This window comes from Podarcis liolepis, assembly GCF_965112155.1.
Source record: "Podarcis liolepis genome assembly, chromosome: 10".
Lineage (NCBI taxonomy): Eukaryota > Metazoa > Chordata > Lepidosauria > Squamata > Lacertidae > Podarcis > Podarcis liolepis.
In genome coordinates this window covers 70,723,723-70,746,042 of record NC_139562.1, presented here as the reverse complement: position 1 = coordinate 70,746,042, position 22,320 = coordinate 70,723,723, and the positions used below count along the sequence as shown (strand labels likewise).

The 22,320-nt window shown below is 43.2% G+C and overlaps 1 protein-coding gene across 2 annotated transcripts in view; it reads left to right on the top strand.

The window, feature by feature from the left end:
- SEMA3C (semaphorin 3C) overlaps positions 1 to 22,320 on the top strand; it is a 132,086-nt gene that overhangs the window by 62,399 nt on the left and 47,367 nt on the right. For both annotated transcript variants that reach the window (XR_014516740.1, XM_083464058.1), the window contains exons 4-8: positions 3,026 to 3,088; positions 6,553 to 6,672; positions 9,399 to 9,489; positions 18,718 to 18,837; positions 19,771 to 19,913. Coding sequence is in view for 1 of the 2 variants with exons in the window: in XM_083464058.1 (XP_083320184.1) it covers positions 3,026 to 3,088; positions 6,553 to 6,672; positions 9,399 to 9,489; positions 18,718 to 18,837; positions 19,771 to 19,913 (537 nt within the window). In the remaining variant the exon portion in view is untranslated. The remainder of the gene's footprint in view (positions 1 to 3,025; positions 3,089 to 6,552; positions 6,673 to 9,398; positions 9,490 to 18,717; positions 18,838 to 19,770; positions 19,914 to 22,320) is intronic.

Here is a 22,320-nt window from a genome sequence, read left to right as displayed (position 1 = left end):
AAAATTGAATTTGATAAATATCAATGGAAATATCACCCAAAGCTGTCTAAGAGTGGGAGATGCAAAGTCTCTCATCCACATCTCACAACTATTAACTCACTGGTAGAGTATTAGGTGCAATAGACAAATCAGGCTGCCTAATAGCTATTTACTTGGAAGCAATGTAACCCATGTAACTTATTGGGAAATGTAGACATTGTCCTTTTAGTATCAGCCTGATCAAGTACAGATTTTGGTATAAAGATTGCTGAGAAAGCACATGGAACCCTCAAAAAAGTATTTTTAAGGTCTCCTATAGCAGGTGTGGAGAACCTCCAGATGTTGCTGCATTCTGCAGCAGACATGTCATGCTACTTATGACAATGGATTATTATTATTTACTACTTACTTGCTTTTCAAATTTATAATCCAGGTCACAGCCAGTGGTTATCAAAGTGGCGTACCATAAGATAAAATACAAAAAGCCGTTTTTACAACATTTCTTTCTTTCTTTTCTTTCTTTCTTTCTATCAAATGCAAGCGTTATCATGTGCATGACATGAAGAGTTTGCCTTCTGACTGCTTGGAAATATATTTTTCTCTACTGCTTGTCTAAACTGGAGCCTGCTAGAGAGATGAACCCTCCATTGTTCTGATTTTGGGTGTGTGCTGGTTGAGGATTCTTCTGAAGCTGAGATGTTTATCTAGAAATTAACTAAAGCTCTTGGGCTCAGTTCAGCTGGAAGCTTAGTGGAGCATATTTTCTTATGTGACACCCTGTGTTATACTTTGGCATCCAAAAAGAAACTCTTCGACATCAGCCTCATTTTGAAGCATTTTTGCACATAGTTGATCTAGACTTTGAAAGAAATGAGCAGCGTCCATGTTAAAAACAACAACAACCAAACTTTGTGCAATCATTTTAAACATATTTATGTCTGATTATTCTCATTTGCCTTCAGTTCCACTCCGAACAACACCAAAGGTCAGAGGGTAGCTTTATATTTTTCTGGGATTCTCAGTGTGGGAGGTCAGCTTCCCTGAGGAGGTTTAGGCATTTTCAAGGGAGGTCCAAGCTGTTCCATTGCTTCAATCAACTTGCTTTTCATGACTATCTTAAAAGGCAGGAAACAGAACACCCAAAACACATCCTTGCAGTCAAGTGTCATATGGGCAGAAGGTTCCCATTGCAGTTGGGAAGAGATACCATCATTCCCTCTATTTCTGACATACATGCTGTAGCCAAAACGACATTTGCACACCACACATAGGAGGTAACTTCCATCTAGCTTGGGCCAGTCACAGCCTCTTAATTTACCTCACAGGGCCGTTGTAGAGATTAACAGAGGAGGGAGGTGAACCGTGTACTCTTCTGGAGAGGCCAGCCAGATGGAGATGTCCATCACCAACGTGGCATCCAGAGAACTCCACATGGTCTCAACTGGACGCGCTCCAGTCACAAAACGTGCCTGGCGCCTGCGGTATTTTGAACACAGGTCTCAACTGATGAAAGGGCTGGGGAGCACAGAAAATTGGCTGCTGGGGGTGAAATGGAGTGGCTAGAATCCTAACAGCAGCACTCCACATGTGACATTTTGTTGCAGGTCATACTTGTGAGCTTTGTGCTTTTGAAGGGTGCTTGATCTGAAATCCCTTAAAGCAAAGCAGTGATGGCTAGACTTGGCCTTCCAGCTGTTTTTGGACTACAACTCCCATCATCCCTAGCTAACAGGACCAGTGGTCAGGGATGATGGGAATTGTAGTCCCAAAACAGCTGGAGGACCGAGTTCAGCCATCACTGCCATAAAGGTTCTTGCCAACCCATCTAGTTTTTCTTTCTCATTTTATTTGAGCAACATTTTTATGCTTCAGAGCATAGATATCCTGACCTAGTTCCCATTTTTTAAAAAGTCCATATCTAATCACTACTATGACTTCCCCCACAGATGTTTTGGCTAGGCAGAATGTTCTGATGAGGCAGAACTTTGACTGGGCACAGCATTTGTGCTTTAGGTCACATTTGTTGGAACCAAGATATAGCTTCTTTCTACATTCTGAAAAACTCCAGAGACCTGATAAAAATTCTTGTTAGTTTCCCTTGAAATCCCTGCAGTCGTTTCAACTTGGAAGGATCTTCCAATCTACTTCAGATTTTGTTGATAGCTGAAATTGAGTGCCACAGTCCACAATCTTTCCTACACCCGAGGAGGCTTCCGATTGACTGGTTCATTCACTTACCCAGGTGGAACAATCCCATTGTCCTATGGTGGAAGGACCTTATAGGCACTGTGTGAGCTTATACATCTTGAAATGGAGAGGTTGTGTTCTGGATGTGTGTGCCAAATTTCATTCCACTGTCTCAGTGGATACTATGTTACAGAGCAAGAAATGAGAAGCCAAAAATTGTGCATGCGTAGTTTTCATTCACACGTTTTCACCCAACCCTTGAATGATGGGTAAAGGTACCCAGGTCACATGGTGCCTTATGCAGGTGGTGGGGGAAGGTGTGTGCCCCCCCTCCACCCCAACCAACAATTCATATTTGGGTGGGGATGTGAACTGGCCCCACGCTACAATTTGGGATCCCTTCATCCTTGCTGCAATCAGGTTAACAAATGTTAGGGCAGATCATCTGCCCAACAGGTGTCTTCCTCATGGCACAGATTTGCAAGACCTGCACCAGCTTCAAATGACAAACCCATAAACTTCAAAAGTTCTACTTTCTGGAAGGCTGCAATGTACACCAGCCTGTAACTGAAACGATCTATTTGGGATGCATTTTATCAGTTGTTACTGAACTAACCCAGCTTTGTGGGAGGCTTGCTTGCTTGCTCAGAGTTTCTCTGAGCAAGAAAAACTTGGATAAAATACTTTCCCCAGCAACACAGGTCTGTGAAAATATTGATCTTGCAAGTTTAGGCTTGCCTTGCAGGCAGTGTGGCAGTTTGAACAAGGTGAAAATGATAAATTTCCCCAACCCCTTTAAATGTGCATTGAATATTATGTAATTCATATTTGTATATGTATGTATTTTCTTTCCACACAGATATTCTGGCCAGCATCAACAACCAAAGTTGATGAGTGCAAAATGGCTGGCAAAGATCCTACAGTAAGTATTCCCCCCCTTTTTTTAATTAAATGTTTGGCTACCGAGAAAGAGCGCCTTGGGTGCAGCCAAAAGCGTAGCGGAAGAGGCGTGTTTTCGTTGAATACTCTGCAGGCAGAAACAGTCATGCAAAATTCTGAAACAAGCAAGATATTGACACAGCCTGGATCTCCCTCCTGATGTCTGGAAAAATGAGCACATTGCTTACGTTCAGGACATATTTTTTCCCCCCTTTTAAAAAAGGAAACCCATTTCTTGCTTACCTTGTTGCTAGTGATGGATATCATTAATAAGGCTTGCTCTGCGTATCTCCTAGAGAATATATTGCAGACTGTTGAGCTAATGCTAATGGAAGTGCCTGGACAGACTCCCAGATGGTACAGGCAGCCTTTTGTATGGAAAAAAATAATAATCCCTGTACATTCCAACAGCACTTACTGCTTGATCATAAAGACTCTTTTATTGGTTTTATAAAGCAACATTTTGAACAGATGCCTGAAAAAAAGCAGAACTTCCTTAACGCAGGTAAATGTGGCACGACTGTTACTGGAGTCAAAGCAAGAATCCTGCACGAGAACCATCTGCTGAGCCAATTACCTCTTCCAAATCTCAGAGTGATTCTTGCTCAAACGAACAAACCACTCCTTTAATTGTTACGAGCTTAATAACTTGTACATCACCTCAGGCAATACTAGGGAAAAGGCACTTGGAAATTATGTTAGTAGCAGCTATAACAATAAATGATTTCAGTGTGCCAAGTGCAAGTAGGGTGGCCAGTTTTACAGAGCGCAGTTCTCGATCTGAAGCTGTCCTCTATTTGAGACGCTGCTCTGACAAAGAAAGAACTCTAAGGAGGCTCAAGAACTCGAAGTCTGGCTCAAAGATAAGGAACCCTAAGAAAATAACTCCCTGCCCATTGATATTAGGCAGACATCTTCGGTGCTGTTTTCAGCACTTGCCAAAAACTTCTTTGTTCAAGCAAGCCTACCCAGGCATGTAAATTTGACATGGATTTTTAAACGTTATCTTATTTTATAATGTATATTTTGAAACTTTTGGTTTTGTATACATTTGTCAGTGAGGAAATAGGCTAACAGTTTTAAATATTGGCAATTTTAATTTATTTTATATTGTAAGTAGATTTCATAGGTTTTGATGATGGAGTGGTACAAATATTTTATTAAATGAATTAAAAATTACGCAGTGGCTCCCCATCTGTGGAATGGTCTCTCTAGGGAGGCTAACCTGGTGCCTTCATTACAGATCCTTAGGCACCAGGTGAAAACGTTTCTCTTCAGCCAGGCATTCTGCTGGTTAAAATTCTATGGCTTTTAAAATGTGTTTGTAGGAGGGGAATTACTGGTTTGCTTTTGTTTCATTGTGTATTGTGCATTCCCATTTTCTATCTTTCTGTTGTGAAATACCCAGGGATCTTTGGATGAAGGGTGGTTTACAAATTTAATTAATAATTTAAATAAATATGTCAATATATAAATGGAGAACAGGGGCCATGAAGTTGCAAATCTACAGCAGCAATCACAGCTGTCTTTAGATGACTACTAAAACTTGTCCACCTGGGAAGACATTTGAAGTTCTTGCCTGAATGGGCCTTTTATCCCTTTCATAGTCTTTTACTATGCCTGTTGGAGTGGTCCAACTTATTTTATCTGTTGATACAGTTTTCCATGGAACTGATTGTTGTTTTCATATTTTGTAAGTTATCTAGAGGACTCTTTTGCTGCTAAAGGGTGGACTTAGAAATAGGTAACGGGTAAAGGGACCCCTGACTGTTAGGTCCAGTTGCGGACGACTCTGGGGTTGTGGCACTCGTCTTGCTTTACTGGCCGAGGGAGCCGGCATTTGTCCGCAGACAGCTTCCGGGTCATGAGGCCAGCATGACTAAGCCGCTTCTGGCGAAACCAGAGCAGCGCACGGAAACACTATTTACCTTCCCGCCAGAGCCGTACCTATTTATCTACTTGCACTTTGACGTGCTTTCAAACAGCTAGGTTGGCAAGAGCAGGGACCGAACAACGGGAGCTCACCCCGTCGCGGGGATTCAAACCGCTGACCTTCTGATTGGAAAGCCCTAGGCTCAGTGGTTTAACCCACAGTGCCACCCACGTCTTATTTATTACTTAGAAATAGTAATAAATAAATCCCACTTCATTGGTCAAAGTTTTCCAGCCCCCAAATAAATAATTGTTTGTGATGCATCTAGATGGCATCTCAGAAACGGCTTCTGTGTTGATCCATTGAATATATCTAGGCGTTGTTTCAGATCTTTTTTTCCACCAGCATTTGAATAAGGTGCACAATTTCTAATCATAATTAAATAATAGCATATTATGCTATGTTCTAATAAGGATTCATTTGGTTGTGGACTTGTAATTAAAAGGAGTATACGGCAAATACTTTTTCCATTTTGATCTTATCTTGATCCATACTTCTCAAGGGAAGAAAATATTGGATCTGCAGAGCATAATGGAGCGTAGCATTTTCCATTAAAATGTCACCAGTAATGGATTCAAGTGATTTCTGTTTAATTAAATTAGCGTTGAAAATGTTAGCATGGTGTCTGCTTCCTTTCCCAGATGACTATAACTGTCTAATACATCATACATACCAAGCTCCAGTATTTCCCCATACTGTGCAAAATGCAATGCACTTATATATTACGAATGTTTATTCGAATCTAGCGGTATGCTGTATGTCATTAATGAAGTCAATATTCAAGGGAGAGCAAAATGTGGCTGAATCTACAGGTGGCGCTGAGAATCTTGTGGCTCCTTAGCCACAGGGTTAGCCAATCTAGTGCCACCTAGTATGCCAAGTCAAGTCCATCATCTGGGAGGCATCTGTTAGAGCACCTATTCTGCTCTTCTTCCTTATGCCTTAAGGTGGTTTGGTTCCAATCAGTGGTACTGGGGAGCAAGTAGTGTAGGTCGGTCCATTAGGACAAATTGGGGCACTGCCCCACCAACCTGAGTCTGCCTTCAGCCACCCTCCAGCTGCCTGCCTTATTACTAGCAAGCAGTCCAGAGGGTGGTGCTTTCCTTCAGGTTCCTCTTCCGTAGTCTCAGTGATGCCACTTGTGGAATTCATGGAGGAAGACAGGGGCAAAATTAGAGTTAGTTGGCTCTGTCTGCCATTGGCTCCACCTGCTGGTGGGCTCCCGAGTGTTTCACCCATCAGTCCCAGTCAGGGCTGCCAACCTGAATAAAACATTGTGGGGGGCCCAGGTAAGCACCACCCCGCATAATTGATCACATGATGCAGCACATGCACACCATTTGAATGGGAATGTCCATCGACTTTGTGGGGGCCCAGCCCCCTCAAATATATTTTGTGGGGGCTAAAGCCCCCAAAGCCCCTGGGAGTTGGCTCCTATGGGCCCAGTGGAAATCAGTCACCTCTGGGAGCAGATTTACAACCCCCTTTTGTTTGTTTTCTTGTTCCCTCTGCAGCACGGTTGCGGCAACTTTGTCCGTGTGATACAGACATTCAACCGCACCCATTTATATGTTTGTGGAAGTGGCGCGTTTAGCCCTGTGTGTGCATATCTCAACAGAGGGCGAAGGGCAGAGGTAAGTATGTCAGTCAAGCAGTGGTGTGTGAGTTGGCTGGTTGGAAGACTGCCTAGTGCTGCTCTGCGGTGGTTTGAGTGACCCTCTTTTTGTCAGCAGTACAGTGTGATGCAGCAAGACTTGCCCAGTTGCTTTGGCACTGAGCGGTGAGCTCCCAGCCCCCATGCCTGCAAATACTTTCACCCCTTTCTCAACACCTCTGTTAAAAATTGCCGAAAAGACAGAGGGGCGCTTTGCACTGGGTGACGAAAGGCATTGCTTTCTCCCTCCCCATCGCAGCTTGAGACTAATGTGAGAGGAATCTTGCCCCATTTTTAAAGAACCTTCAATTTATTCTTCAACAAGCTTGCACCCAGCAGACACTTTTTGTTGGCGTAATTAATTTACAATCAAATGCAAGATTTCGCAGTGAGGAGGAAATAGTGGTGCTCTTAAGTGGCAAAATATAGATACGCATCTTGAGCGTACTGGAATTGGGCTTCAGCGCGCCTCTCTCCTGAGCTGCATGCCTGTGATCCATTGATTAAATAAACTGCTGCCTTAGACGTCTGGAGTCTGTTAGGCACTGGACTGACTCGCCTTCCACTTTCCTTGCTGGGATGGTGACGGCCAACAACAGCAAAGCCGCTTGGAGTATCGGGGTTTAATGTGAGCCTCCCCCCCCCCTCTTTTGCATGTATGGGCCTAATTAGCAGAACAGAGGGGATTTATTTTTAGCAAGACTAGTGAGAAAATTGCACTGCTTATCAGCAAGTAATGCCATCGTTTTTCATAGGTGAAAGGCTGTTTTTCCAGGTGAAAAGGGAGAGAAAGAAAAAGAGGTTGAAAAGCAATTTCTTTTGCTTTATCTGCAGAGCTAGAATCTCTCCCAAAGCTATAACACTGGCAACCTTTTTTCCATTGAAGGCCACCTTTTCCTTGAGGATGATCTATCTGGGGAAGGGACATGCCAGCAATGGCAGGATCAGAGCCAGCAATGGGCAGAGCCCCTTCCTTTTCTCTCTCTTTCTCCCACACCCCTTTTCTCTCTCTGTCACCCCTTTTCACCCGCTTCCTCTTTCTACTACCCACCTATCTTCATCACCTGCGTGAAACTGGACCGAGAGCCCACCTTGTCATAACTAGGGATGGGGAAGCAATTTGATGCAATATACACGGAAAGCCGAATTGATCAAATGTGCATTTTCCAAAGCAAAATGCATAAGTACCCTTCACACTTATCCAAATTTTTGTGATGCAGCTTTCCAACCAAAGTTTGCAAAAACACATGTCTTAGGGGAAAGGGTGCACAAAAAGGAAGCCTTCAATAGCAGACAAAAGTTCAGTATATTAAGAAAAAGTGCTTACAAAAATGTGTACATTTGTGAAAACTGCATATAAATATGTGTTTCTTTGGGGAAATTTACACTAAACTGCTGTTGAATTTTCATGGAGATGAAAAAACCACACACATAAATTGCTGCCAAATGTGGAGAACTGTGTTGGGAAACTGAGAAAGGAGAGAACAAAAAATGGCAGATTCTTCCATTCCTAGCTATAACACATGTCTCTGCATGGCAGCTGGCATTGAACATCTAGCCATCAAGGAGGGCTAGAGAAGGCTAGGCCTTATTATTTTTGCCTCATTCATATCACATTATTGTGACTAAGGATTCAGCTCCAGTAGCAGGTGCATATGCTGTGTTTACAATGGTGTTGCCTGCAGGGAACACATAAATGATTGATTGCTAGGGTGGTCATTGACTTTCACAGCTTCCTACAAGACTCCCCAATAGACTTTTACTGGCAGTATATCATTTTAGGACTCACAGAGCTAGCTTGTGCTGTAAAGTTCGAACCAGGCTGACAGAATTCAGGTTGGGTACCAATGCTGTCTTCCAATCCAAGTCTTTCTGGGTCCAAGCTCTAGTTTTTCTTAGATGTTTAACATCATCATCACCATTGCCCCTATGTTGTTGGACTACAACTCCCATCAGGTGCAACCAAGATGGCCAGTAGTGTGGGATGATAGGAGCTGGAGTCTGAGAGGCTCTGAAGGGCCATAGGCTCTCCAGCCCTTGCCTATAGTCACATGACTGTGCAGAACATGTGGAGATTGTGAAACACAGTCACTCTGTGAAATGGAATGGGAGCCTAGCTGTGGAACAGCTCTTAATACTGGAGACTGAGGAATCTCAGTCTGGGAATCTGGAAAATAAGTGTTTCATCTATCCAAATAAATAAATGGTTGTGTGTGACTGATAATTTCATTTGGTCCACATTTTAAAGCAAACTGAATTAATTTTATGGAGGAAATGCATGTAAAAGTGAATGAAAAGCATACAAAGGATGGGATGGACTTACTAACAGATGCATTTGAAACTGACACAGAACGGAAATAAGCCTACTTGTCCATTCTTAATTGAAAGTGGACCTAAATGAAGAGGTCTGTTAGATCAGGCAAAATTCCACAGAAAAGTGGAGAACCATTCCTTCCTTCATTTTGGTGCAATATTCAGCTATATCCATGGAATAACAAGCACCAATTGCACAGGGGTTGCTGTATGCTGCAATAAATGTTTTAGCCTTTAAGATGCCACAAGACCTGTTGTTGTTTCAGGCACTATTTTTGCAGGTCTTATGGTAGTCGTTAACTGCTTTTCCACACAGTACACCACCCAAGCCAGGCATTTTAAAATTAACCTTCAACTGTTCCCTACCATTTGCATGTTATTTCTCTGTTACAGGAGCAAGTTTTCAAGATCGATTCCAAATGTGAATCTGGGAAGGGCCGCTGCTCCTTCAACCCTAATGTGAATACCGTCTCTGTTATGATCAGTAAGTGAAAACAACTAGGGTTTCTGGGGGCTTAAATCATTAGGTGCCGAGAGTGAAATGAGAGGGTGTTGTAAACAAATTGAGCCACAGGGTAAGAGAAGAAACTGGAAAAAATGATCTGTCAGTGACTGTTTAGTTCTAGTGAATCTTTCCTCAGTTAAGGGAATTGGACTACAGGCCACTTCCAGCAACATGTTTCCATTATTTTAGGCTGAATTCCATGTATAAGTGATTGCTGAGTTCAGGAAATATGTTAGAGATCTTCAACTGTCTATTGGAGCAGATAATATGTAGGTCCAAAGGCACTTTAGTGTAATTTGAGGGTGGGGGAAGCAAGATTGCCTTGCATAATTTTTCCAACCTTAATGTTTATAAAAGAATATTTGATTTAGTTTAATACAGTAAGGAAAGAGACGTGACTAGGTTTTAGTGGTTGCAGTAGATTTTAAGAGATTGATTTTAGAATTGTAGGAAAATGTATTGCTAGGAAAGAGTGGATTAACTTAGTTCCAATACAAAACAAACTCAATGTTGTCCTTTTTTTGCAGGCAGATTTTTTGATAATGAAAAATCCCACAAAATCAATGCAGTTGGTTTTTTTTAAGTGCAAGAAAGTTAGACCAAGGAGTGCCCTTTTCTTTCTCTAACATTTTACGGCTGATTAGAACACCAGTGCCTCCTCTGGGGCCATGTAGTAAAATATCTGGTTCAAAATGCAGCCCCTGGAGATTGCATGGCGGAAAAAATGACTGCTCCCAATTCCTTATAGGGGCATGCATCTTACCCCATACAATATCCATGATACCTTTGCAAGGCATTGTATGGAAAGAAAGGTGGTGGGTCCCTTAGGCATTTGAGCACTTGCCTGGTAGCCATAGGAAGCATTGGAGGTGAATGCATCAAATTCTATGCCCACAAGGAAGTGGGCTGTTGGCTGAATGGTGGATGTCTCTTTTCTGAGCACAGTACAGACCCAAATGGGCTTTTGCACACACTCATCATAGAAATACAGAGGGAGGACAGAGCTCTTCCAGTCACCAGCAAGCCAGTAACATTAATTTCAGCTCAAGTTCATCCCTTCACAGTTCAGTTCACAACATCCATAGCAGGCATAGGCAAACTCGGCCCTCCAGATGTTTTTGGGACTGCAAGTCAAATCATCCCTAGCCAACAGGATCAGTGGTCAGGGATGATGGGAGTTATAGTCCCAAAACATCTGGAGGGCTGAGTTTGCCTATGCCTGATCCATAGCATTTCCCCCCAGCCCTCTGAATTCTACAGAATTCTGCTCTGCTAAAGTATAAAATATACTTAAGAAGGCTGAGAAAATATCAAAACACACATATAGTGTAACATAAGCACTTGCTATATTTATTCTTCCCAATAATTGTGATGCTTAAACTTAAACAGCAATTCAACTTTTAAGATCAGTAAAAATTGTCAGTGCAATGTCCACAGAGCTTAATTTAATGAAACCCTTATATGTTTATAAATTATTGCACTAAAATTAAAGTTAAACTGAACTGAACCTTGCCCCATATTCCTCTGCGAAAGGAACTTAATTCACATTCAGGTTTATTGAGTGAGTGAATTTATATCCCGCCCTTCCTCCCAAAGGAATTTTTCCCAGATTTTCTTCTGCTGCAAATGCTCTATACACAGGTGATATTAGCCTGATGGCCTTTGTAAGGCAAGCCTACCTTGTTACCTGTTGACAGCATGTCAACTCTAAGTTTAAAAGCACCTAACAGCACATGGCTTTTGCAGCTTGATATGGCTGGCCTGCCATATATGGCCTGGGGATCATGACGCTGGTTAAATCTGCTACACATTAAAAGTTGCATGGTGAATCCAAGGCTCCTGAATTCAAGCGTTCAGCAATTCCTCCTCTGTTCCCAGTGGTCTTCCTCTGCTTCCAACTGTACCCTATTATAAAGCTGAGGTATAAATCTTTTGGTCCAAACCACAGTAAGGCCTATTCTGCTATAAAGATTATCATATTTATTGTGACAGATTTACTGAGACACCAAGATCGTCTTGGAGTAGAGCCCACTTCGTCAGTTCCATCACGCTTGTATCAGATGCTGGAACTGTACCAAGTTCTACTGGCTCATCAATGCTGGTTCATTTGAGCTCCATTCAGATGTTCACTGGCTCAAAAGTGGGGAGAGTAATGGCATGCGTGCAGGTCTTGACACCAATGTTCCCTGTGTGCCCTGAGTTTCAGACCTTCCTGTGTTGAGATCAGGAACCTTGACAAACATGCTTAGAATCCCTCTTGAGACACAAGAAGGCCTGAAAGTGGAGCAGACATGGGCAGCAGTGGGTGGGGCTTTCAGGCATGTCCCTCACCCCTCCCCATCTTTCACCCATACGCTTTCAGTCAAACTAGGGCTTTATTTCTTTCAATGTTACATACCTCGCTTTTGTACTAGAGTGCAGAGCAGCTGATCAAAGGCCCCAGGATGGGTTAGTCTATGAAAAGAAATGTTCCCAATAAAATTGGTCCATTTGCATTGTGACCTCATCCCTCACTGATTTCCCAAGAAAGAAATGATAGGAATTTTGTTTTGGGATGAAAGATAAGCTTTGAGACATAATGGACCTCTCTGGAGGTTGGATAATATCTTGAATTGATTTGTTGCATCCAAATGATTATATAAACAGGTGTGTTTGTGTGTAATCTTTTCCCCTTTGCCTGTTCACAGTTCTCAAGTTATCATCAGAGCTGTGTTAGTTGCTTGGCTGGAAATGGCTGTGTACTTATTCCCACAGCGGTATTGCCTACACGTGATTTTCAATTAGGGATGGGCAGAACTGTAAATTGCAGTTTCTCTTCCTTGCTCTTTTTTTTCCCTGCCTTGTGTTCAGTTCTCCACGTTTACATATCAGCTTGCCATTTTTTTAAAGTCCTCATGCAGATTCATCAGCCTTTTAGTGTGAATTTCTGCCCAAAGTACACAGTCTCACCAAAGGATTTCTCCTGATGTAGTGCATTTTTTGGCATGTGACTTTAACTAGCATATACATTTTTGTGTGCATCATTCGGATGGAGAACTGCATTGCAAAATTTGGCGGTGCAAATCTTCAGTTCTAGCTTTTGCTTTAGTTCACCTGTTGTTTCAGAAAGTGCAATTTAGGTAGCTTTGCCTTTAAATGTGAGCTGAATCAAATTTCCTCCCCATCCCTATGAATGTATCAGCAGCAACTTTCTCTACTATGGATGCAAAGAGTTGCACTGTCTTCAGCAGGGGGCAGGAAGAACCTTTGATTCAAAAGTCTAGGATCATGACTCTGTATCTAATCCCACCGTCCCTAAGCCAGCAGCACAGCACGCTGGCGTTCCTAGCCAAAGGAGAAAGCCATCGTTGTCCAGATTTCAGATTCTCCTGGACAAAGCAAAGAATGCCATTGACCTTAGCATACGGTTTTTGTCCTTCGTAGCAACTGAAAACAAACTGCAGAGGCTGTTTAGCTCTGTGATTTCAGTGTAGCATGTCTTGTAGCTTTAGGCCTTCTGCTCACACCAAGATCAACAGGCGTTTGGCAGCGGGAAGAGGATCATTTGTTTGACCTCTGCACTGGGTTGCCAGATGAATATTTCAAAAAAGAAAGGAAAAGGGGGGGATACTGTAGAGTGGCAGCTCCTACTATTCCTAGGAATTTAAAAACAACAGCAACAGTAGCACTCTGAAATATGTACGTTTATTCTAATGAAGAAATAAGGATTCACTGGTGGTCAACTGAATTTTTTTTAATGAAACCCTAAAAGTTCACTGGGAACGGGATAAATAATGAAAGTTGTGTTAAAATCAGTCATAGCCAAATGCAAACACATCAACATGATTTTAAATACAAGTTATAATTTTGCATCTTGAACAGCTAAACCTTTTCAACATATACCGGTATATCGGTACAGTCTGGTGCAAATATAATGCTGGCTTCCTGCAAACCATGGTTTACCATAACATGTAACTTCTCCTCCTCCTCCTCCTCCTCTGGTCTCCTTTCCTTTACTGGTGTAGAGTAATATGTGCACCATTGGTAACCATGGTTAACTAACAGGTTGTCCTTATATCCATATTCAAACTATGGTTTTCAGTACTGGTTTATGGTTTGTTTTCTATCTTTTTGGCAATGGAAAAAACCCAAAAACTTAATTGTGTGTTCTTTCTGCTCCACCGCAAATGATTCTAAGATTTTATCAGGTATGCACTGGAGAGAAGCAGTACCAAAGTGTGTGAGCTGGTTACTGCACTCACTAAGACAAATTGTTTGGGGGAATTTAACAATTAAGCCAAAAGGAAGTGGAGCTGACAGATATTATTGGTGCCTGATTAGACAAGTAGGCTCTTGGAATGCTTAAGACATAACTAATAAAGCTGGTATGCAGTGGGATTAAGAATAGCACCGTTCTTTTCCAGTGTTTAATTTTTTATATTAAAAAACTGGATCAGTGATAAACATAAGAGCTTTGTGAGAACTATAAAGCTGAGCTGTAACAGGCAATCCTGTAGGAAATCAATGACAGGAAAATATGGGGTAATTGTGTTTGCAATGGAAAGGTTAATTAAAATGTGTTTCAGATTTATATAGCCTTTTTTCAGTGTCCAAAGCCTTTCTCCTACAACAATCCTTACAACAACTCAATAGGACCTGTAGGTCAGTAGAATGATCCTGAGATTGTAGATGCGAGCCCTTCTGAGCAGCTTGAATAAGGACATTAGTTTCAGTGCAGACAAAACACTGGCAAAATCAGGAACCAGCTTCAGGAACGTACAATACCTCCCTTTCCTTCCTTCCTTCCTTCCTTCCTTCCTTCCTTCCTTCCTTCCTTCCTTCCTTCCTTCCTTATCTAGGGTACATTTTCTTTTCCTTCCCTTGTTATCCACCTGTAGTTGAGGTATGCATTTTCACCAGGCTTAACCAACATGGTGGTCTCCAAATCTTTGGATCACAGCTCCCATCAACCCCAGCCAGAATGGTCAAGGGCCAGGGATTATAGCAGTTAACTAGGTTTCTTCTTAACCATGGTCTGTAAATCTGCCTCAGACTCTAGTTTCACATGAGAACATAAGCAAATGGTTAAGACGGGAACCTCATTTAATATTAATTATAGCTAAGACTACTGATGGCTCCTTGGTTTTGTCTCCTCTTCCCATGGCTGGGTCCACTATGAATAATTTCTAGAGCTGAGAAACTGCTTGCCTAAGGATGAGTAAAGAAACGAAAGTTTAATCCAGACAAGATGGAGATGTTGATGGTTGAACTGGAGATGGAAGATGAACCTGTTCCCAGTAAGGCCACATTCCCTCTTAGTGAGCAGGCTCAGAGCTTGGCAATAGCTCTGGTCCCAGTGTTTTTGCTAGACATCCAGGCCTTGTTATGGACAGAGTACATCTTTTCCATCCACCAATTGAGTGACTTGTCCCCCTTTCGGTAGGCAAGTGATTAAGGGAACAATCCTACCTCCCGGCCAGGGAGCAGCAAGACAGAACAGGACACCATCTGTATTACATTAGTGCCTTTGCTCACCAGGGCAGAAGAGGAGGGAAATATTGCACTTAATTTTCACTGTACAAGCTCTAGGCTAATGCAGAAGAGAGGTATAGTCTGGACTCCTCTCTGGCTGAACTCCCATCATGCCCAGCAGCTATGGCCAATGGCCAAGGATGATGGGAACTGTGTTTCAGCAATATATGGCAAGCCAAAGGTTCCTTGCCCCTGTTTTAATCGGAAAAAGCAGTTTGACAATGGAACCATTTACTTGGGTGGCATAGTCTCTCACTTGCTTGAGGTCTTCAGGCAGAGACTGAACAGCCATCAGTTGGGTATGTTATCCCTATAGATCTCCTACATCAAGGAGGAGTGTGGATTATCAGACCTAAAAGTCGTCCTCCATATCTGTGGTTTTATTTTATTTTATAATAATTTTGATTAGTTTTCACTAATAGCCTCATTATAACAAGACCAATTTATGATGCAATTCTTAATACCAGTAGTTCAAATACTGCAATATCTGTGGTTTTAAGACAGCTTGGTAACTTTTACTGGTCTGGAAGATCACCTGGAGCTAGTAGCTGCCTAACAGGAGCAGAAGCATTTCAATGATGGCGTCTCTGCTATGGAGCTGCCTTCACAATAAGAACTGACAGGCCAATTCATATGACTAATTGGCAAATATTCTGTAGCTATTGAGTTTGCTGACATTAGTATGCTGCTGCTGCTGCTGCTGCCTCCCTGTATATTAACTAGTCCTACTAAATTGAAATGTTTCATCCCACTTACTGTGGTTTTTAGGTTTTTGATTTTTTTATAAGCCACTTTCAGGCTTTTATGGGGAAAAGAGGCAGGGCATTGACTTATATTTAAATAAATAAATGCCTGGCTACAAAGCTAGCCTGTGATTAAAGCTGATTAAAGTGTGATGGGATATGTGCTGAAGAGGAAAGGGAGCTTTATTCCCAAGACGGGTTCGTGGTTGCAAACCATAGTTTACAGAGATCCAGTGTTACATCTACAGAAGGCACTGGTAAGCCTCTGGCAGAGGCAAGTTATTTGAACTCAGGCTCTATGCCAGGGGCAGCCAGATGTTGTTGTGAGTGACCTCCAGGTATTGTTGGACCCTGTCATCCATAGCCATTGGCCACTCTGGCTGGGGCTGTTGGGAGTTGAAGCCCAAGAACATCTGAAAGGCACCACATTGGCCGCACCTGCTTTAAACTTTCCATCTTCACTGGCACTCAAGGCTGGTGCTAAAGCCTTACAAATGACTCAAGCCATGTTGCTTCTATGTACCTGAACAAAGAAGCAAAGCTCACTTTTCGGCTGCTGCCCTGTCCCTCGCAACAGGTTCCGTGTTGCTTTTGTTGAAAGAGAGAAAACGGAAGGTGCCTTGAGGCTGAAAGTTGTCCGTGATTGCATGAAGAGTGGGTGTTGAGTTGGTGATCTTGACAGCAACTAACAGTAGTTAAGTGGATGAATAGCCATTTCTTATTGCTGGTGGGCAATCTGCAAACCAAAGTAAAAAAGATACCATTGGAGGGGAGGGAATTCAGCCAGTTCTTCACAGTAACTGTAAAAGTGAGTGATTATTTTTTGCTAATGGTTTGTTTCTATGAACTGCCTCGCCAACCCACCAGACTTGTGTTGAGGGCCCCAGACAGGAGGGGAATTGTAATTCATACCTATGTACAGTGTACACACTTTGTGACACATGAGCTGAATCCTTCAGCGCAAAAGAATTTTGGTCCATAATCCTGTTATTACAAGTGAAGGTTACAGGCCTAATTCCCTTTACGGAAACATTTTGAGACTGAAATTCACTTTGGCTCCAATTTAATATGTCCAGCTTTTGTTCAGTCTTATTAGCCAATTGAAACTTGAAGGATACAAGGCTAGTCTTTCCTGTGGCTTCCATCTGCAGAGTGCCACACTGAAATTGAGATGTGTTCCCGTCCCCCACGCAATCTCTATACCACTACATATATATATATATAAAAGCAACAACCAACAACTTAAAGAACCATAAATATTACAGAAATACAGTTAACATATAAAAGCATTGCATTAATACATTGCTGATACAAATAGCCCCCCTCTGCTCATCATTCTTTACCCGGCCTCTGCCTGCTTCTCCTCCAGCTTCTTTACCACCCCATGGGCAGAGTTTGCTTTTATGGGCAGGCAGCAAGCTGGGTGGTGTTTCCTCAGGTTGCCCACTGCTGTGCCTCCTTAGAGGCAGCTGCACTCTCCGCACCCACCTCTGGGTGCAGTGGGTTTGGTGAGTTTCCCAGGGGGTCCCGAGAGTGGAAAAGGGACAGCCCTCTGCTCACAGTTCTTTCTCAAGCCTCTGCCCTTTGAGAAGACCGGAAGGGCCAGTGGTATTGTCAGATGTTCATCACACACGAAGGGAAACAAAGGCAAAATGGCCCAGATTCAGAATTTCTCATTTTGGGATCTAGGACTCTTGAATCCCCTTCCTTGTGTGTTGGTCACCACAGAGATTGGCTATTTCCCTACAAGGTTTCCTATCTGGCCCCCATTTCCAAGGAGGAAGGCATCTACAGCAAGCATAGAGGAAAGTTTTCAGGGCCACATTTTTTTCTGGACAACCCTTTTGGGGCCCGTGTGATGGGTGGGGCCAGAGGCAAAAGCAGGCAGAGCAATGAATGTGAATGCTTCTTTGTACAACAGGCTGGTTTCTAAACACCCCCACCCCCATGCAGGCAAGCAAGATTCTTTATCAAAATTCAAGGACAGATTCTAGCCAGGCGAAAAAGTTCAAGGAGGGGGCAAAGTAAGGATGGTGGGAGGATGTGACCTGTGGGGAGGGAGTGTGGCTTGGGAGGGTTGTGACTGGGGAGAGTCTTGAGAAGAGGGAGAGGCCTGGAGAGCCATATGTTGCCCCCAAGCCTGAGCTCCCCCATCTCTGACCACTAGCCATGAACACCAGAACACAAGCCGTGACTTATTTAATGAACTCCCGTGTCTTTAGCAAACTCAAGTATTTAATGAACTCCAGTAACAGGAGCTTTGGTACAGCCCTCCCCTCATTGTGCACCTCAGCCATATGCTTTTATTTGCTTATCTTTGCTTCCTCATCTCCCCTGCTAAGATTCACACTTGGGGGAAACAGTCAGACAGTCTCTGCCTTTGCCACAGTAAGTGGCTAGGGTGCACAGTCGCGCAGGGGCCCTTGGGAACGCAAACTATGCTGAAGGTCGGGTTGTACTCTTTATTATGTATAGCTCTAGACTCTATCACCCATGAGACTGAACTAGGGTGTGGCTTTGGTCTGCTGCGTTGCCTACCCACACTAGAAACAAAACTATTTTGAGCCTCCTTCACCCCACTTTGCCACTTTTCTAGCACATAAACTGGGGTGGCTGTTTCTGTTGAAAGTAGCATCATGTTAATTTTTTCCATCTTCTGAAGCTGACTCCCCTGGCAACTTCAACCACTAAACGATCTTCCACACGAAACATTTCCTCCACATTTGTGGTTGGTTACGCTATTCTGTTTAATTATATGGTTGCCCAAAGGTTTCCAAGAAGATGGGATGCTCCGTTGCAGACCTGGAATCGTGAGTCAGAGGGAAGCCCCGCTCTCATCCCACTTCTGACAGAATTAGAAAGTGTGCATGGATCAAATAGGAAATGACTGCTGAATTTGTCCCAAAGTAAATGAGGATGCATTTATTTTCCCCCTCTTTTTCCCTTTCTGCAGATGAAGAACTATTTTCAGGGATGTACATTGATTTCATGGGGACTGACGCTGCCATTTTCCGCAGTTTAACCAGACGGAATGCTGTGAGAACCGACCAACACAATTCCAAATGGCTGAGTGGTAAGAGGGCCAGGTTTTGAGTTTCATTGTTGTACATGTTGCAGCATGTAAGTGGAAATGCTTTTATAAACAGATAAATAAGCTTGGTTGGCTTTTCTGCAAACAGAACTACAAATCACAAGAGGTTAATTTGGCACATTTGACAAATTGATTAGCAAATTTGAGAAGTTTCAATATATACAATTTTTCAAATGGATCATCAGACTATATCAGGCATGTGATTTGTCAGCCATGGTATTTGATCTGCTATCCAGTGGCGTAGCGTGGGGGGTGCAGGGGGGCCCGGCCGCACCGGGTGCAACATCTGGGGGTTAGGGTTAGGGGGCGCAAATCCACGGGTTAGGGGGCGCAAATCCACGGGTTAGGGGGCGCAAATTACTTGCCTTGCCCCGGGTGCTGACAACCCACGCTACGCCACTGCTGCTATCCAACACTATGTATGCATGTCTTTTTACACATCTCTGTTCAGGTGACGTGTAATCTGCAATGTGGTTTGTGTGACAAGCCAAACTCCAAGGTGGTACTCTTGAAACTAACACTTTTCAAATTTCTTGGATTTCAAAGTTATGATTTAAGTCTATTTTGCAATGTGCCTCACTCAATCAAATAATCTATCAATTTACACAAGAGAAAGAGGAGAGAAAGTAAACTTTGCATAATTAATAATTTCTCAGACTAAAATAGCATCAGATGCTTGGAATATGTATCTTGAAGCAAACCTTTTCTCCAGGACTCTTGAGTTAGACTCGATAAATTTATTAATAATTGACATGCAGGTAACAAATCAGACTTTTGGAATATACATTCCCCACAGCTGACAGCAGGCAACAGCTGTATGACCACAGGGAGTCCCATTTTGTTGCAGGCTTCTGCAGAGTTGGTCTGTGGTGTAGATACTTGCTCTCCATGGTGCATGTTTTTGTGTCATTTCAGAGCCTGTGTTTGTGGATGCCCACCTCATCCCAGATGGCACTGACCCCAATGACGCTAAAGTATACTTCTTTTTCAAGGAGAAACTGACGGACAACAGTGGCAGCACCAAGCAGATCCACTCTATGATTGCTAGAATATGCCCGGTAAGCAGGGAGTGGTGTAGGAAGGACAGCTGTCAATACCCTGTGCCTGGTTTTGCAAAGTGTTCCTGCAGTGGAGTAGTTTCCTGAGTCAGCAAAATTATTCTGCTCGAGTCTATATTTACCGCGAGCTTCTGTTTAGCATTATTGACTTGCTTGATCGCTTCTCCCTTGCATAAATAGATGTTTCAACAGAAGGGAGGGAGCAGCATCCAAAGACATCTCTGGAAATGGCTGGAATTAGATACAGTTCTGTGCTTTCCTTTAGGAAGGAAGGCAGGAATGAGTCTATTTTACTTCAAACTGTGTGAGAGAAAAGTGCGCTTGTGTTCAGGTCCTTTTTGTGGATTTCCCACAGGTATCTTAGAATCATAGAATCATAGAATCATAGAGTTGGAAGAGACCACAAGGGCCATCGAGTCCAACCCCCTGCCAAGCAGGAAACACCATCAGAGCACTCCTGACATATGGTTGTCAAGCCTCTGCTTAAAGACCTCCAAAGTAGGAGACTCCACCACACTCCTTGGCAGCAAATTCCACTGTCAAACAGCTCTTACTGTCAGGAAGTTCTTCCTTATGTTTAGGTGGAATCTTCTTTCTTGTAGTTTGAATCCATTGCTCCGTGTCCGCTTCTCTGGAGCAGCAGAAAACAACCTTTCTCCCTCCTCTATGTGACATCCTTTTATATATTTGAACATGGCTATCATATCACCCCTTAGCCTCCTCTTCCCCAGGCTAAACATGCCCAGCTCCCTTAGCCGTTCCTCATAAGGCATCGTTTCCAGGCCTTTGACCATTTTGGTTGCCCTCCTCTGGACACGTTCCAGTTTGTCAGTGTCCTTCTTGAACTGTGGTGCCCAGAACTGGACACAGTACTCCAGGTGAGGTCTGACCAGAGCAGAATACAGTGGCACTATTACTTCCCTTGATCTAGATGCTATACTCCTTTTGATGCAGCCCAGAATTTCATTGGCTTTTTTAGCTGCCGCGTCACACTGTTGGCTCATGTCAAGTTTGTGGTCAACCAAGACTCCTAGTGGATTAATTACTGTGAAAACATGATGCTGGATTAGATGGTCCATTGGTCTTATCCAGTCAACTCATCTTTGGTTCTTAATCCCAGCTAGTTGCATGAGGCCCAGGGCCTGCTGGCTCTAAGCAAGTATTGATGATATTGTAGGGTCCTTCTTCTGGGCAGCAAATGTGCATGAAGGCGCCTTCCACTGCTCCTGTTCGCCTGGGATCACTGTAGGTGGCAGGTGACAAGGCGACTCAAGCATGACATGGCCTCCCTCTCCAAAACACATGAAAACAGCTCTTCCCTTCATCAATCTGTGCATTGTAATAGGAAAGCTTTCAACATCACAAACCTCCTTGGTACAAACAGTTTCCTAGCACATGGTCTAACTGGTTGGTGAGTTGGGTCTTTTCATTTCAGTTGTAGGGATGAGCAATGGAAAAAGCCTGTTGTGTTTTTATCTGGTTCTTCTTTGTTGTTGCTGTTGTTGTTGCTGTGAAGGCACCCAGAGGCAGAAAACACTAAATATTATTAAACCATTATTGTCATAATGAAACCCAGATGACTTGCTAAAAGTCCCGGGGCACAATTCCACTTGCATTTGTCTATGCCAAAACTTGCAAAACCAGGCTTCAAAAGAACATGGGATGGATGTGTGTGATGCTCTGTATCTGATGACCTTACTAGAAGTCAGCAACAGGAATCTTTTGTAATGCTCTCTATATGGGGCTACCTTTGAAGGTGACCTGGAAACTACAACTAATCCAGAATGCGGCAGCTAGACTGGGGACTGGGAGTGGCTGCCGAGACCATATAACACCAGTCTTGAAAGACCTACACTGGCTCCCAGTACATTTCCGAGCACAATTCAAAGTGTTGGTGCTGAACTTTAAAGCCCTAAATGGCCTCAGTCCAGTATATCTGAAGGAGCGTCTCCACCTCCATCGTTCTGCCCAGACACTGAGGTCCAGCGCCGAGGGCCTTCTGGCGGTTCCCTCACTGTTAGGAGCCAAGTTACAGGGAACCAGGCAGAGGGCCTTCTCAGTCGTGGTGCCTGCCCTGTGGAACGCCCTCCCACCAGATGTCAAATAGAAAAATAACTATCAAACTTTTAGAAGACATCTGAAGGCAGCCCTGTTTAGGGAAGCTTTTAATGTTTAATAGGTTATTGTATTTTAGTGTTTTGTTGGAAACTGCCCAGAGTGGCTGGGGAAACCCAGCCAGATGGGTGGGGTATAAAACAACAACAACAACAACAACAACAACAACAACAACAACAACAACAACAATAATAATAATAATTGTTGTTGTTGTTGTTGTTGTTGGACAGGGTCTAATGCTCCCTATTAGAATGAAAAGAATGGTTTCTACACTGTGGCCTGCTAGGTACAT